The sequence below is a fragment of the Urtica dioica genome, chromosome 10 (genome assembly GCF_054948205.1).
Source record: "Urtica dioica subsp. dioica isolate 48M chromosome 10, U.dioica_male_clone48M_v1_H2, whole genome shotgun sequence".
NCBI lineage: Eukaryota > Viridiplantae > Streptophyta > Magnoliopsida > Rosales > Urticaceae > Urtica > Urtica dioica.
In genome coordinates, this window is record NC_142765.1 from 18522855 (window position 1) to 18539863 (window position 17009).

The 17009-nt window shown below is 33.8% G+C and overlaps 1 protein-coding gene across 14 annotated transcripts; it reads left to right on the plus strand.

Annotated features, from left to right (window-relative positions):
* The first annotated feature begins 941 nt into the window (after nt 1-941).
* Nucleotides 942-12303, plus strand: LOC149383714 (bric-a-brac protein). 14 transcript variants are annotated; one of them, XM_089629158.1, is made up of 6 exons: nt 942-1136; nt 1284-1322; nt 10721-10750; nt 11142-11230; nt 11404-11572; nt 11744-12300. In XM_089629158.1, the coding sequence occupies exon 6, from the start codon at nt 11788-11790 to the stop codon at nt 11965-11967; it is 180 nt and encodes a 59-aa protein (XP_089485284.1). In that variant the 5' UTR covers nt 942-1136; nt 1284-1322; nt 10721-10750; nt 11142-11230; nt 11404-11572; nt 11744-11787; the 3' UTR covers nt 11968-12300. The 14 variants fall into 14 exon arrangements, with proteins under 14 accessions (XP_089485284.1, XP_089485283.1, XP_089485286.1 ...); XM_089629157.1 differs by having other exon boundaries at nt 11158-11230; XM_089629160.1 differs by lacking the exon at nt 10721-10750.
* The last annotated feature ends 4706 nt before the right edge of the window (nt 12304-17009 follow it).

The window sequence follows — 17009 nt, forward strand, 5'->3', positions numbered from 1 at the left end:
CGACTGATTCTTCATTCACGACTGAGGAGACACTCAAGATACTCCACATCGCAGATCTAGGCGACGCAGATTTCAACCCCCGAGATACTCCACTTATAATTAGTGTGTTTTATCGTACGTGTTGTAATAATTTTATACTCTACTTATGGTATTTTTGTTTAAGAACTCAGTTTATGTTTGGTATGAACCTTTGTTTGAAGTATGAACTATGAAAACTATTTGTCTGAATCCCCCTCGGGTTCCTACATTTTTTTCGGGTTCCTCTCCGGTAAACGGGTTCCTACCGGTATCGGTTTCCTTTTTTTTTTTTTCCAGAATCCCCCTCGGGTTCCTCTTCGGTAAGCGGTATCCCCCTAAAATTGGGGTCCCGATACGGTAACGGTAACGGTACGGCGAACCTTGAAAAGAATGGGTACTTAAGTAATTTTTAATATTTTTATTAATTTTGGCTGAATATATTAATAAAAAAGGAAATGAAAATTAAAAGAGGGTATAAAGTTAAAACAAACTTTTAGTGTTTGGTAGTTAACTCAAAAAGTTTTTGTTTTCTATTTCCTAATTTTTGTAGTTGTACTGAAAAATTATTTTGGAGTTGTTTTCAAAAAACTGTTTGGTACAGTTTTCATTTTTGTTTTTGAGAAAGTGAAAAAACTGAAAAAAGTGTTTGGTACAGTTTTCATTTTTGTTTTTGAGGAAATGAAAAGAGAAGATGAGGAGAAGGAGGAGAGAAGATAAGAAATTTTTTTTTTCCAAAAACACATTTTATTTGTTTTCAGTTTTCTTTACTCTTTTACAAAACAACTTCAAAATTTTTTGAAATTTTTTTCCGAAAAATTAAAACAAACACATTTTCACTTTTTGTTTTCAATTTTTTCAATTCAAAAAGTGAAAAACAGTTTTTGGAATGAAAACCAAACACTACGTTAAATGCATCGAGTTAAATTTTTGAATAACCTACGACCAAGAGGTATCGAGAGAGAGAGAGAGAAAGAGAGATGGGAAGTTCAAGCAGTTTTGATTCTTGAAGACGGACTTTCAGCTCGCCCAAATCGCTGAGACCTCTTCTAGTATTATCGGCTTCGCAAATTTCCACATACCGATTCTAGGTTTCGTCTTCACGACTTTTGCAGATACAGGTACGTTTATACTCTTTAGGTTTTTTTTCCTTTTATTAAATCGAATTCATGTTCTGGTGCATAGAGTTTGGTTGTCTAAATTTTGTTTTTTTGTTTCTTATTTGTTGTGTTGGGGTTGTTTTGAACTTCCGAGCTGGTGAATTTCAGCTACGCCTAAGCGATGAGCTGACTCAAGCTCACTTTCAGGTATTACCTGTATTCTTTTGGTTTCTTTGCGTTCAATCCGTAGATTTCAAACCATAGATTAGGGCTACTGAGTTTGTAATGTATTTTGGGGGTTTTAATTGTAATTAATTTTGGGGGTTTTAAAGTTAGATTCTTGCCACTATGTTTTTTGCCGGAGAAGATCACCGGCGAGTAATGAGAATCCCCAGTACCCTTTACGATTTTAATTTTGAACTTTTTTAGCTGATGAAAAGTGTTACGCAAATTCCCAGAATTGAGTTCTCTAAACTGAGATATCTCAATTACCGGAAAACCCAGAAAAACGCTCGTCGACGTCGTCAGAAGAAATAAGAGAAGAAGACACGAAGTTTTTACTCTGGTTCGGTCACAAACGACCTAAACCAGCTTCCGATCTCTACTATCAATCGAAATACAGATTACAACTGAGAATTGAAAAACCAGAAAAGAAAAACCTAGAATTATCCCCAAATCGCGTTTCTGAGATCAACACGAAATTCCTGTTAGACCGTATATTTCTTAGAGCCCATTAGTGGGCTTTGTATGTGGAAAATAATGTGGCCCAAGTGTATTACCTATTAGGGTTTAATAATAAATAAGATAAATTCTATTGGTTAATTAATTAAAAGGTAAATTACTATTGTACCCTGATGGTGGGTCTATATAAAGACAAACCCTAGGGATTGGTCCTCTCTCAACCTATTAGTTTTCCTCTGCCATCAAAAGAAAGCTCTGAAGTCTAAAGAGGTCAAGAGAGAGAAACCAATTCCGGTGATCATCCGCTGCCGTCACCATCACTCCCGTCATGGATCGAGGTAGGTTTTTCTCAATCCTTAATGTTCTGTGTAAATCATCTAGTTCTAAGATCTTGGCTAATTAGGATCGTTTAAATTATGCTTACATGTGGTATCAGAGCCTTGATTGTGAATTAGTTATTTTCCGTTTATGAATCATCTTCGCTGTGTTGCTATTATTTTGTTCGGATCCGATCGAGTTACGTTTTGTGATTGTCTTTCGAAATTCCCAAATATTGAATCTGTATCAATCCCGTTGTTTTTGTTGTGATTGTTTTCATGTTTCGAAATACTCACTGATTCTTTAATGGATAAGAATTAAGAACATCATTCTTCTTTGGCAGTGTGCCGTATGAGTGGGCCATTGAAATTTAGTGCTTGAATATAAAGTTATGAAGTTAGAAACGTATATTGGATGTTTGATTGATTATTGTGGGTTTTCGTGAAAGTTAATTCATGAAGTTTGTTTTAATTTTGATGAAATTATGTATTTGGTTCATTCTCTTGTTTTTTCTGCAAGTTTTGTTTGTCAGCCTATTTGTTTTTCTTTATGATTTATTGTTTTATGCTTTTATGTATTAGATCGAGTTACGAATATTAAACTTTTTATGAATGTGTTTTCCGCATAAGGTATATTAAACCATTGATTGATGAAATCAATTCCTTTACTTGGTCAATCAAGTCTGTTGACTATTATGAATTAATTCAGCAGTTTCGATTTTTAAGTGAATATAATGTTTTGGCAAATTAAAGTTATTGTTTTGTTTAAACTTGATCACCAGAGTGATTTGGTTTTATGATGTCTTATATTGCCAATTGTAAGATAATATTTTATACGTGGCATTTTAATGTTTTTATTGAATCTGATCACCAAAGTGACATGGTTTGATAAATCTTATTTTGCCATAATAAAAAATTTTATATTTTAATTTTGATATCCATATTATGATTAATTTGTTAGTCACCAAAGTGGCCAAATTATAATGTTTTGAATATCAAATTAAAATAAATTCAATTACTCATGTTTATGTGATGCTTTTAAAGTAAATGACGTTATGATATTGTGTCATGAGTAAATTGAAGTTCATGGTTATAAAATATTTATGGATCGCCCAAAGGTTGATCATTTGTTTTATAATTTATGAACATTATCGTGGTAAATTGATATTCTTGGTTAGGTATGTTTAGTATATCCAAAGATTGCAAATATATCTAATTTAAGTATGTCAATAACCTATTATGTGAATTTTTTTTTTCTTAGCATCAATTATGTTTACCTCATCGTATATATTGTTGATCTGCCCAAAGGTGACTTCAATGTATACCTTATGTTTACTTTACGTATTCTGAATCTGTATTATAGATTAGGTTTATCACACAAAGCATTAATGTGTGAGCATATATTATTTATTTTGCAGCCTCTTTTCCTGTTTCTCTTCAGTCGCAAGCCACGTCTGTTATTAAGTTCAATGGTCTTAATTTCTCTGAATGGTCTGAACAAGTTCAGTTTCACCTCGGTGTTCTGGATCTTGATTCGGCACTCTTAAGTGAGAAACCTGCTGCTCTAACTGATGCTAGCAGCGCTGACCAAAGATCATTCCATAAATCTTGGGAAAGATCTAACAGACTGAGCCTAATGTTTATGCGAATGACTGTAGAAGACAACATCAAGTCCACATTTAAGAAAACTGAAAGTGCTGAGGAATTTATGAAGTTTGTGGAAGAAAGCTCTCTGTCCGACTCGGCTGATAAGTCACGGGTTGGGGCACTAATGGGTAGGTTAACCACCATGAAGTTTGATGGTTCTCGTACCATGCATGAGCATGTTGTCGAAATGAAGAACATTGCAGCAAGACTGAAGACCATGGGAATGGAAGTGAATGAAAATTTCATAGTAACGTTCATCCTCAATTCCTTACCTCCTGAGTATGGCACATTTCATGTGCATTACAACACTCTGAAGGATAAATGGAATGTGCATGAATTACAAAGTATGCTCATTCAAGAGGAAGCGAGGCTTAAGAAATCGGGAAATCATTCTGCCAATCTCGTTGGTCATAAAGGAGCTAGAAAGAAACCATGGAAGACTGGAAAGGGCAAGCAAGGACTATCAAAGCTTAACGAGTCATCTGTCCAAATCCAGAAGAAGGAACTAAGCAAAGATGCGTGCCGGTTCTGTAAAAAGACTGGGCACTGGCAGAAAGATTGCCCAAAACGTAAGGCATGGTTCAAAAGAAAGGGTAAGCCTAGTGCTTTTGTATGTTTCGAATCAAATTTTGCTGAAGTTCCTTATAATACTTGGTGGCTTGATTTTGGTTGTACCATTCATGTTTCAAATACGATGCAGGGATTTCTTACGACCCAAACCATAAGCCAAAATGAAAAATTCATCCTCATGGGAAACAGAGCCAAAGTCCAAGTTGAAGCCATTGGAACCTATCGTTTATTCCTAGACACTGGGCATCATTTAGACCTTTTTCAAACCTTTTATGTTCCTTCTATTTCTCGCAATTTGGTTTCCATATCTAAACTTGATAAAGCTGGGTACTCTTTTAATTTTGGGAATGGATGTTTCAGTTTATTCAAACAAAATCTTTTCTTGGGTTATGGTATTCTTTGTGATGGTTTGTATAAACTAAAGCTTGATACCCTTTTTGCTGAAACTCTTTTAACCGTGCATCATAATGTTGGTACTAAACGTGGTTTATCTAATGAATCGTCTGCTTACTTGTGGCATAAACGTTTGAGTCATATATCCAAAGAAAGAATCGAAAGGTTGGTAAAGAATGATATCCTACCTAATTTGGATTTTACCGATCTTGGAGTTTGTGTTGAGTGCATTAAGGGAAAGCACACAAGACAGACACTTAAGAAATCAGTCACAAGAAGCTCACAGCTCCTTGAAATTATACATACCGATATATGTGGGCCATTTGACGTTTCATCATTTGGTGGAGAAAGGTATTTCATCACTTTTATCGACGACTTTTCACGTTATGGATATGTCTATTTGTTGCATGAAAATCTCAATCGGTGGATACCCTAGAGGTGTTTGTCAATGAAGTTGAAAGACAATTAGATAGAAAGGTGAAAATTGTCAGGTCTGACAGGGGTGGTGAATACTATGGAAGATATGATGAAAGTGGACAGTGCCCTGGTCCATTCGCTAAGTTCCTAGAAAGCCGTGGTATTTGTGCTCGATACACTATGCCAGGAACACCACAACAAAATGGTGTAGCAGAAAGGCGTAATCGTACTTTAATGGATATGGTTAGGAGTATGTTAAGCAATTCTTCTTTACCCAAATCTTTGTGGATGCATGCTTTATAGACCGCTGTATATTTATTGAACAGGGTTCCCAGTAAGGCAGTTCCCAAGACACCTTTTGAACTGTGGACGGGAAGAAAACCTTGTTTAAGGCACCTGCATGTTTTTGGTTGTCCAGCGGAAGTAAGAATTTATAATCCACATGAAAGGAAACTGGACTCAAGAACAATCAGTGGTTTCTTCATTGGTTATCCAAAAAATCTAAAGGGTATCGATTCTATTGTCCTAACCATAGTACGAGAATTGTTGAAACTGGTAATGCTAGGTTCATCGAAAATGGTGAAATCAGTGGGAGTTTGGAACCACGTAATATGGAAATCCAAGAAGTTAGAGTGCAAGTACATTTGCCTCTACCTTCTTCTCAAGTTGTTGTTCCTGTTCATGTTGACCATGATAATGATTTGCAAGAACAACAAATTAACGACCAAGCACCATTAAATGATGTCGTACCAAATGAACCTATCATAGATGAACCACAAGAACTCGCATTAAGAAGATCTGTAAGAGAACGAAGATCCGCTATTTCTGATGATTATGTGGTTTATCTACAAGAGTCGGAATACGACTTAGGAATTGATAATGATCCAGTTTCGTTTTCACAAGCCATAGAAAGTGAGAATTCTATTAAGTGGTTAGACGCCATGAAAGAAGAGCTAAAATCAATGGATTACAACGAAGTTTGGGACCTTGTTGAATTGCCTGAAGGTTGTAAAAGAGTCGGGTGCAAGTGGGTCTTCAAGACCAAGCTCGACTCAAATGGCAATATCGAAAGACACAAGGCTCGACTCGTCGCCAAAGGTTTTACTCAGAAAGATGGTGTTGATTACAAAGAGACTTTTTCACCTGTCTCTAAAAAGGACTCTCTGAGGATTGTTATGGCTATGGTAGCTCATTATGATTTAGAGCTCCATCAAATGGATGTGAAAACTGCCTTTCTGAATGAGAATTTAGATGAAGAAGTGTTCATGGATCAGCCTGAAGGTTTTGTGGTTGACGGAAAGGAACATATGGTATGTAAATTGAAGAAGTCAATATACGGACTTAAACAAGCTTCCCGACAATGGTATCTCAAGTTCAACGATACTGTCACATCTTTTGGATTTAAAGAGAACATCGTTGACCGATGTATATATCTGAAGATCAGTGGGAGTAAGTTTATAATTTTGGTTTTGTATGTTGACGATATCTTGCTTGCTACTAACGATCTTGGTTTATTACGTCAAACCAAAGATTTTCTCTCTAATGAAGATATGGGTGAGGCATCCTACGTGATCGGGATAGAAATATCTCGTGATGGATCACAAGGATGGTTGGGATTGTCTCAGAAAGCATATATTGATAAAGTTCTAGAGAGATTCAAGATGGACAAATGGAAGAATTATTTGTGATCATTGGAAGGCTGCAAAGAAACTACTGAGGTATTTGCAAGGATTGACGGATCGTATGCTCACTTATAAAAATATAATAACCTCAAGGTGATTGGAAATTCAGATTCAGATTTTGCCGAATACGACCACTTTCGGCTATTTGTTCCTTTCAACCGAATGAGCAATTTAATGAAAAATAGTGCAACGTTATTTCATGAAAGTTGAATTCGTAGCATGCTTTGAGGCTACAGTTCATGGCTTATGAATGTGGAACTTTATTTCAGGACTTGGAATTGTCGACACTATCGCCAAGCCGTTGAAAATTTAATGTTAATTCCGCAACAATCTTCTTTTCCATTAATGACAAGTATTAGAAAGGTGCTAACCATATGGAATTAAGATACTATGTCGTTAAAGAAGAAATTCATAAACAAAGGGTGTCGATCAAGCACATTAGCACAAAGCTTATGGTTGCAGATCAATTAATGAAAGGATTGCCCCCTAAGGTTCTGATCATGTCGAAAGAATGGGGGTCCTTGGATGTCATCCTTGATGCAATTTATGTTTTATGGGATTGACACTTTGAGCTCGTTTATTTTGTTTCTGATATGAAGTAATGAATCTTGTTTTCTATTATGATTAGTATATACATGAATGCATTATATGATCAAGATTCGGACCATTATGAATACCTTATTACGTGTCATGTTAGGTGTGAAGCTAGTATTGTGATACATGGAAGGGACTATGTCGATAAATTGACGTACAACCGCTATGATCCGTATTAGTTTTCATACTTAATAGAGACTTTATGATGTAACCAATTTTATGACGAGTTTATCTTATACTATGCGCACTTATGTTTATTATAAAATTATTAGGTACATTATGACACATGGGCCAAGTGGGAGAATGTTAGACCGTATATTTCTTAGAGCCCATTAGTGGGCTTTGTATGTGGAAAATAATGTGGCCCAAGTGTATTACCTATTAGGGTTTAATAATAAATAAGATAAATTCTATTGGTTAATTAATTAAAAGGTAAATTACTATTGTACCCTGATGGTGAGTCTATATAAAGAGAAACCCTAGGGATTGATCCTCTCTCAACCTATTACGTAGTTTTCCTCTGCCATCAAAAGAAAGCTCTGAAGTCTAAAGAGGTCAAGAGAGAGAAACCAATTCCGGTGATCATCCGCTGCCGTCACCATCACTCCCGTCATGGATCAAGGTAGGTTTTTCTCAATCCTTAATGTTCTGTGTAAATCATCTAGTTCTAAGATCTTGGCTAATTAAGATCGTTTAAATTATGCTTACAATTCCCTCTAATTCTCACTTTCTCTCTCTAATTCAGACTCAGAAGAAAACGTTCTAACAGAAACCCAGCCCATCCTAGCACTATTTAAAGCCGTTTGGAGAAAGCTTAGGACTCAAGTCACAGTTGGATATGATCCAACGGTCACCTTCGTCAAAAACTGTTAAAATAGTTTTAAGCCGCTATTCTTCATAGGCTTACACGTGGCTAATGCTGCATTCAATTACAACAAAAAGAAATTACGAAACTAAATCAGCTGAGACAAATGTTTTGAATACATGAAAGACATTCATAAATCCAAAAGGAATTTCACACAGAATCAAGGGCATTGCAAGCTAAGGAATTTACATCAGACATTCATCTTTATACACAACCAACCCTTATGCCTCCCTCAGAAGTTTTAATCTTGTTGTACAATTATATTAATTATTTTCTTCGTTTAAAATTGAACAAAAAAGAAAAAAACTATTACACTGATAGAAACTCGTGCGTTTTTTTTAAACAGCACAACTAAAAGTTTTTTTTTAATTGCCCTTAATGCCCTATTAAAAATGTTAATCATAGCTAATAAAGCTGCAATACATTTAGCATTTATTTAATAAAAACATGGAAACAAAATAAAAATTGAAACCGATTAATTTATTTTTTTGAATCAGGAAATTTCAGATTAATTAACAATTTAACAGAATCCTTTGAAATAGGAAAGTCAAATAAAAAATAAAAATAATTCGTCAAATATAATTAAAAAAAGAAGAATTAAAATTAGTTGAGCATAGGTTCGCACTTGTTGATGAACTTTTGTTGCTAGGTTAATGGGAAAAACAATTGAGGATTCTAAAACAGATGGTTATACGTCATAATGATATATCTGCATGTTTCGCTTTCTTAACATTAATGTCTATTGAGAAAAATGTCTGATACGATTCAGATTTCTTTGGTCAGAGAAACTATTCCAGCCACTTTTTTCTTTCAAAGAAAATCAGGGTCAACAATTGATTCAAGGCTTAGACTAATGACAGATGTCATTTGATTAATTATATAATTGAACAATAATTCTGAGAACAGTCCAAGCCAAAAGATAAGCTTGTGTTGCAGATTCGTGTTGTTTGAAACACATCACAGAATAAAACAATTACTGATTTATTTCACCATTAGATTACTGATTTATTTAAAGCATTTGTACAATATCTGAGTGTTATGAAAACTAATACTGATTTTTTTGCACCAATAGATTAGAAGAATAGCTTATCTAAAGCAGTTCTTGGATAAATGTTCTCCAGTTCAAAAAAATAGCATTCGTGCTCTCATAAGTCTGCATTCATGAGAATATGGTCACGTTTTCAGTAAGTGACTATGATGAGTGTTTCGAGGATAATTTGGTAAAGTTACAAAATAAAATATTAATTTAATATATAATCTAATTTAAAAAAATAAAAACTAATATTAAACTCCTTTTACCCTTCTTCTGTTGTCGACACGGCGATATCATATCAGCAACCAAACATCAATTGCAATAAATAAATAAATAAAAATTGCAACCAAACATCGAATCATTTTGGGCGTGAACCAGGAAGGTCCAGACGGAGAAGGAGCTGATATCGCCATTTTGCCATATCCGTGGATTTCGCTTCCACTTATTCGATTCCTTCCGAGAAGTCTCAGAGATTTTCTTCGCGCTCGAGAACGCGAAGCAATCGACGCTTCCGCCGGAGATTCCCCAACGGCGGAGAGAGGACGGAGAGCCATAGCACTCTACGAATGTACAACGGTGGAATTGAGTCAAATTCAGAAACCCATAACCCGTACAACTACTTTATTACCCATATTCTCTGTCTCTTTTTCCCAACCCTTCTATCTCTGTCTTCCGTTCTCTCTCATACTCAGTCACTCTATCTCGTCTTCATTGTGTAGACCCTAGTATACATAAAAATATAAGGAATAGACTTAAACAACATTAGGCTGGAGGGAGGCCTCAATACCATTTCAAGGTGAATGTTCAAAACTTTATTCTTCTATTGCTCGCAAATCCAAGTGAAAAATTTAAGATGTCGCTTGGATTTGGTGAAATTAAGGCTTGAATTAGCTTATAGGTCTAGTGATTGTTGTTGTGGTATTGATTGAGTGAATTTTCCTACTTCATTTCATATTTCTTTGGACCAAATTTAAAACTGAGGGTTTTCGTAATGTTAAAAAAAATTGGGGATTTCGCCTTAGGGTTCAAATTACGACCTCTATTGACTTGGGCTTTATTGTTTATTGATGGAATTCAAAGTTTGTTGATATCTCTACTTGATTTTTATTTGGGTACGAAAATTATTGTGAAAATTGGGGCTTTCTAGGGTTCACAATGAGATTCAAAATTAGCATTTCCGAAAGAATTTTGATGTGTGTTCTGGAAAGATTTTTCATACACTTATTTAATAACATTAGTCATTTTTTCTTCTCTTTCAAAAAATAAAAAATCATGCATGAACTTTGATTCTTTATATGAAATAGTAGTTTATTTTAAATGTGTTTTAGTCTTTAAATTGGAAGATAAAGAAGAGAAAGAAACATCAAGCTTCTTTGACCGTGAGATACTATAACTATTTTACTCAGGTTGGAAGATTTGAAGACTTGGAAGATCAGGTTGGAAGAGTCTATGATAATGAATCCACGTATATATATAAGTAGGGACTTCGTTTAAAAAAATTCTAGAAATATATCTAGGTTTTCAAAGCTGACTTCGGCAAAACTTCTGGAGACATATGAGACACAGCCATCAAATGACAATGCTCGAGTTCATTTTTGTCTGATTTTATATTAATTTTGTTTTTACAATATAAAAAAAAAATTATTTTAGGCCATTAGCTGTGTTTTCATTATTGGGGCTTTTGTAGGATATCTGAAGCGTAAACTGGTGAACCCAACTATTAAAAATTGAATTCTGAGAAAAAAACAGTAAAAAATTGAAGATCGAGACCGTTTTTCTCTCTCTCTGATTTGAAGACCTGAAATTCGAGTTGATTGATTGTCTCAGTTTGAGAACTGTGTAGAACGCTGGTCATTTAACGGAGGGGTGCCGATTCTCTCTCGCCAAGAGCCTCCTTCGCTGTCGACGAAGAACAGGTTTGGTCTCGTTCTTGTTTGATCAAATTGTGTGCGTGTTCTTGAGGAGATTTTGTATTTCTGAGATCGAGAACTGTTTTACTTCTATCATTCGTTTTTTGGATTGGACTATAGAATCGAGCTTGGTATCGCAATCGGAGCATAATGTCTGTATACATATTCTCTGATATTAGGTTAGACAAATTGATAGAAGTGGGGGAGATTGTGCATTTCAGAGAGGTATTTTGGAGATTGAGTGTCGTTGTATCGTTGATTGTTTGGATTGCCATTGAGACCTTGTTTTAGTGCATCACGTTTGGGATCGGGATCGGAGCTCTGCCAATTCAGCGACGCGTGTCTCAGGTACGATCCTAAACGTTACTGATAAAATAAAAATCGAAAATACCATTTTTTTACAAATAGACAAGTGTCTATAGTTCAAGTGCCTAATACATGATAATGCCACAAAACTAACTATTAACAAAAGCTCTTCTTGGAGTATGTTGGTGATGGAAAATACAAATGATGTTTCAGATTTTTTTTTTCTTCTCTAAAGACTATATAGACTATACAAAAAGATGTCAATGTGGCCGGCGAGTTTTAGAGGGACCATTTTGTGTTTCCTCTCGGGGGCGGTATTGTTCGGGGCCGGTCTGCATATCTCGTACCTGAATGTCGCTCCTCAACAAGCCCGTATTAAAGCTCGGAATGATTTCGTGAGAGAACGCCTTAGGAAGAAGTACGGCAGGGATTTATGACTGTAATGAGCTGTCATGTCTTTTTCCTTAGTAATCTGTTTTGTGCATATGAATGAAGCCAAAGTTTGGAGTGAACAACTTGTTGAATGAATCAGAAACTTGCCTCTCTATATCTACTCAATTCTAGTGACTGAGAGTGACCAGGTTCAGTTCTTGAAGAACCTCTTCTTCTGAGTCTTATGAGTTTCCAAGCAATAATATTGTGTTATAATGGGGAATTAATCAGGAAGTTGTGACTTTAGAGCGCAATTTGTTTACTGTAAATAAATGTAGTCTGAGATTGAAGATATGATTAAAGACAAGAAACGAAAAGTCAAGACTTTAACTTGCTTCAAATTGAAATGACTCAACTTCCTTGAAAATACGGGTCTTGAGAAGCGACCAACCTTGTTCGGACAATGCTTGAAAGTTGAAACAAATTCCCTTTTCCCTCACTGCACTTGTGCATTGAAATATTGAATATTTATAATATTTGCTTAAAGGACGACAGTTACATGCGTACTAGTCTTTAACCGATTAAAATTTAAAACACGTTGTATAGACTGGTAATATTCATTATAGTTTAAAGAGTCCAGGTATGGTTGACGGAATTATGATTTCGTATGTGTACCTAGTCCGGCCGTTAACATTTTTTAAGAACTTTTAGAAATTTATTCACTAAAACAAATTAAGTTATTTGAAATAACATATTGAAAAAAGGGTGGCTTAGTAGCCAAGGAGCTCACCTCCTTTTGAGAATGGCCAAAGTTTGGTTTATTTAAAAAAATAGCCTGAAATATCTAATTTAGAACCGCACTTCTGAAATTACCCTAATATATTTACTCCAAAAACACGCTCAAACGTTCAAATGCCCAAAATTACTCAGACCCAAAAACACGAAAAAAAACCCTAAAATCTCTCGTTTCGTCGCGTCGATTCACGCCGTCGCCTCGTCGCTACTTGAAGCCGTTTCCGCCAACACATTCGTCTTCGTCTCCAATGTCAATCTGTCGATGCAGCTTCTGTTCCACCGTTCCGACATGTAAATTTGTAAACTCAGGCAAGATTAGTTAATTAATTAACTCGAGCGATTCATTGCATCTGATATTCGCGTGCCGATTCGCTATAGCTTTCTCTGTATAGCTATTTATATGTATAAGTTAATTAATTAACTTATTGGTGATGCTAAGTTAATTAATTAATTAACTGATTGAATTAAGAATTAAGTTAGGTTATCATTTTTCAGTGAATTGCTTATTAAGTTAATTAATTAACTGATTGAATTGCTTGTTAATTTAATTAATTAACTGATTGAATTGCTTGTTAGGTTAATTCTCTGCCATCCCGCTCGTCTTCATATCCGACGACTCTAAGGTCCACATTGACAAAACTGCCGCGAGGAACTTAATTCTTCGATTCCAACTTTTCGACGACACCTCAATTCCGACGCAACTCTTCTCCGACGTTGCTTATGATCCAACGCTAAGACATGTACAATTCTTCTCCTAAGATCAGTTAATTAATTAACTCGAACGATTCACTATATAGGTTAATACCAAACCATGAGTTTTGTATAAGTTAGTTAATATACTATTATCGATTCCTGTGTTTACTTAAATTAATTTACTGGTATCATCCTTTGGTTTCTCAGAGTGGGTATTTGATTAATTTGTAAATTGATTGTTAGTCAATAGTAAATTGTTTGTTAGTCAATAGAATTAACGACCTAGTTAATTAGATCAAATATTTGAAATGTTCATCAGAATGTGTTATGTTCCTTTTTATGATTTGAGATTGTTCATGAACTCTTGTTAATTGATTTACTTGTTTGATTTACTATTGATTTGTCAATTTAATTTACTGATTTTGTTAATTGATTTACTGTTTATTTGTGTTAATTCTTCTCAGAGTGGTTGATTGATTCACATATGCATTAGTTCTTCTCAGAGTGGTTAATTATTCACTTGTCGGTTAGCTGAAATAATGCCCTAGTCTCAAAATGGTAAATGATTTACTTGTTTGATTAGCTGTTGATTTGTCTATGTTGTTGTTAGTGATTGTGATTTTCATGTCATAGAATGAAAATTGAATTGTTTGTTTTTGTTGATTTCGCATGATGGAAGTTCTCAGTGGACGACCTGTCGAACTTCATGGAGAGAATAAGCACGGCGGACATCGAATCTCCGCTGCTGATTTGCGAGAACTATGGATTTAGTTTCGTGTGACTCATTCTGATTGATCTAGATTGCATAAAGTAGGCTTGTAAAATTTTTTTTCTTGTTTTTTAGTTGATTAATTTACTAGAAGAGTAAATAATGTTCGTATTTTTGCTGTTTGGAATCGGCAGAGGCTATTTAGAATTGGTGATGGTGAAGACTCGGACCGGCACTAGATTAAACTAACTGGATAGAAAAATTAAAATTAACTTCTTAATAAGTTTAATTAATTTGAAGAGTAAAATTAAATTAACTACATATTAAATCAAATTAACTTTTCAGGAAATTAAATCAATTGAAAGAGTAATCGAATAGGTGTATGGTACCTTATCAGTAGCAGTTGCCATTGCTATTAACAATTCCCAACGAAAATCTGAAAGCCGACGAACCATCGATGAAAATCTCATTTTGTTGACTACAAAAAGGTCGTTTCTACGGTGTGCATGATCATTACTTATTCATTAAGATAGTAAATTGAATTTTGTCATTATCTAATTAATTACAGAGTTCTAACTAAATAGTATTTAAAAATGTCAAAATTTAATTTAAACTGTTTAATTAATATTTAAAATTAATCACTTGAATTGATAACGGACTAAAATGGAAAAAAACACGCTTTAACTAATTTTAAATTAAAATAAAATAAATCAATTAAAACCAATATTTTAACTTGATCAATATTTGACTTAATTTCTTTATTATTTTTTTCACACCAAGTTAATAATTATTAATTATTAATTATTAATTATTAACAATTATCAACTAAGTATCATTCCAGCTCTTTTATTAACCTAAAAAAACGAGTTTTTATGATCAATATATACCGATATTGAGAATTGAGCGATCAACCTAGGGCCGGCCCAAGATACTGCATGACCTTAGGCAAGAATAAATTTGAGGTTTTCATTTTAAAAATATATTATAAAAAATTAGGTCTTATACATAATAATTTTATTTTTGAAGTCTCTTTTAAAAAATTTAGGGCTTTTTTTAAGTCTATTTTTTAATTAAAAATTTGAGGTCTTAGGTCATGGCTTAAATGACCAAAGGGATGAGCCGGCTCTCATCAATCGACAGGCTTATCCATAAAGATTCTTTGTTTTTGTTTTTATATAAATAAAATCAAGAAGGAGCATATGCAGGTTTTTATATAAATAAAACAGAGATAATCTTGCAAAAGTTATACGATCAATCAAATGCTTCTGTGGCGATCTGTGACTTGACCAAAAATAGACATAATAAATAGATAAATGCTTCCACGTGATTGTTGATAGTTGACAATAAGCTAGCTTGTGCTGTACTTCTGCATAAATATAAAATTTTCATATCAAGTTATTTTTTTCTCGAGAAGGAAATTAATAAATTAAAACTGTTAATTAAATAACAACGACAGTAAATAACAATGCACGCAGATAGCGACGAATTATATGAAGTCCAAGGGCCACGTGATCCTCCTCAATCTTTTTTAGTTATATTTTTTGCTATTTTTACTTTTTTATTAAAAAATTACACAAGTTTACAAATTAGCCTCATTTGAGATGTTTTTTTCTTCAAATTAATCCTCCCTAAAAGTTTACTGCATCTGCATGCAAATGTGAGTTGGCCACACAATCATTTTGTGTACCGGCTTCTACTTCATTTGAAAGAAAGAAAAAAAAAATCAAGTATTTGCCTCTTCAAGCTGTAAATGTGAGTTGGCCACACAATCATTCCAATAATATATATATATATATATATATATATATATATATATATATATATATATATAGATATATATATATATATACAGGGCCGGCTAAACGGAATTGGAAGCCTAAAACGAGAGTAAAAAATAAGGCCTTTGTCAAATACACGCAAAGTAAATGACATATGTGATATTTGTATGAAGTCATTTTGAACTCCATATCTCAAGTAATGATTATTAATCTCATCGTTTTTAATATGTCATACATGCTCTTATAATATTACATTATCACATATTTCATTAATATTAGTATATGTCTTTAGCCTTTTTTATACCACCACTTTGTCACTTTTTGAATTATGTAAAAAAAAAATTCTTATTTTTGCTTCTACATTTTCTTTGTTATAAATTTTTAAAGTGCGTTTTTTTTCATATTTAATAATATATATCTATTTTGCAAATTCTATCATATCCCGATTGATATTATTTTTCCAAACATATTTAAACCAAATTAAAAAAAATTGATAATTGATCCTTATATTCCAAGAAAAAAATGCACACTACGTTTACAAAAACGAACTTAAATCTATAAAAAAAAAAAATCAAAGCAATACACACATAAAAATGAAAAAAAAAAAAGTTATGATGGATAAAATGTAGAATTTAATAAAAATTTTACTTCTTCAAATGGGTAAATTTTTTTTATTGCTGGGGTCCATCGTGAGGTAGTTGATTTTTTAAGTCTGGGAAGATGAATTCTCTCTCTCTCTCTCTCTCTCTCTCTCTCTCTCTCTCTTATTTATTTATTTTTTATTCGTAATGAGTAATGAGCTTGTTATTAGGGTTTAGTGCTGACTCTTTTAATTCTCCCTCTCTCAAACCAATACATACCATATGAGCTTTTAATAAAGGCCTTAGTATTAATCAAGGAAAAAAATTTCGTTTTCGTTGCCGTTTTGAGCCTCCTGATTTACGGAAAGTCGTCAAGCCGATGGAAAACCGAACGGAAAAATTGTGGAAAAGGGCAAGTGAAATGTCGTTTTCAAATGCCGTTTTCGATAGAAAATCGACGTGCCGACGGAAAACCGAACGGAAATAATGTTGTAGAATATATTAAAAATATATACATATATACATATGCGTATTTTACAATTTTAATTTTA